At 43.4% G+C, this 877-nt stretch overlaps 1 protein-coding gene across 1 annotated transcript in view; it reads right to left on the bottom strand.

Annotated features, from left to right (window-relative positions):
- Positions 1–510: 510 nt before the first annotated feature.
- Positions 511–877, bottom strand: part of msi1a (musashi RNA binding protein 1a) — a 6,193-nt gene continuing 5,826 nt past the window's right edge. The window contains exon 5 of the mRNA XM_023424839.2: positions 511–588. Coding sequence (XP_023280607.2) covers positions 511–588 — 78 coding nt within the window. The remainder of the gene's footprint in view (positions 589–877) is intronic.

The raw sequence follows: 877 nt of genomic DNA, 5'->3' as shown, positions 1-877 counted from the left end.
TAAAGGAAACTTTAAATACTTAAGGGAACATTTAAAGGAAACCTTAAATACTTAAGGGAACATTTAAAGGAAACCTTAAATACTTAAGGGAACATTTAAAGGAAACTTTAAATACTTAAGGGAACATTTAAAGGAAACCTTAAATACTTAAGGGAACATTTAAAGGAAACCTTAAATACTTAAGGGAACATTTAAAGGAAACCTTACGGAGAAGACTTAACAGTGTTTTTATTTTAAGGAAATCTTAACTTCAGGTGTTTTGTGCAGCTGGCCCAGGTCCCTCACACAGTAACATCTGTCCTTAAAGAGACTCGAACTACCAACAACACAACAGCTTCCTGTGTGTGATACACAGCAACAATCAATCACCCAGAATCCTTAGGGAAACCCGCAGCACACACACATCTACAGTCATCACAGTGAGTCTGAGCTCCAGGACCAAACAGTGTGTTTCAGTGTGTGTGTGTGTGTGTGTGTGTGTGTGTGTGATGGAGGCAGCTCAGTCCGACCTCAGTGACCTGCGGTGGAGGAGAAGAGTCTTCTTACCTTGGGCTGAGCGCGGCGTGGAAAGGCAACTTTAGGGTCGATCTGCAGGAGGAAGAAGACGAGTATCAGTCAGAGAACAGAGACATGAACGTGTACAGGTACTGGATCAGTCCTGTGCGCGTGTGTGCATGTGTGTGTATATGTGTGTGTGTGTGTGTGTGTGTGCGTGTGTGTGTGTGTGTGTGTGTGTGTGCATGTGTCCCACACTTCTTTTTAGTTAATCACTGTAATAACATCTAGAGCTACTAGCAATTTACCTCAGCCCAATCACAGAACGATTCCACATCAAATCTAATCTCTTCTTAGGTGGTGGGGGGGGGTGGGGGGTGGT

Source organism: Seriola lalandi, unplaced genomic scaffold (assembly GCF_002814215.2).
Source record: "Seriola lalandi dorsalis isolate HSWRI2012SDOR001 ecotype SW California unplaced genomic scaffold, Sedor1 jcf7180002054755, whole genome shotgun sequence".
NCBI classification, from domain to species: Eukaryota; Metazoa; Chordata; class Actinopteri; order Carangiformes; family Carangidae; genus Seriola; species Seriola lalandi.
The sequence above is the reverse complement of the archived record's forward strand: the minus strand, read 5'-3'. Positions and strand labels throughout refer to the sequence as shown.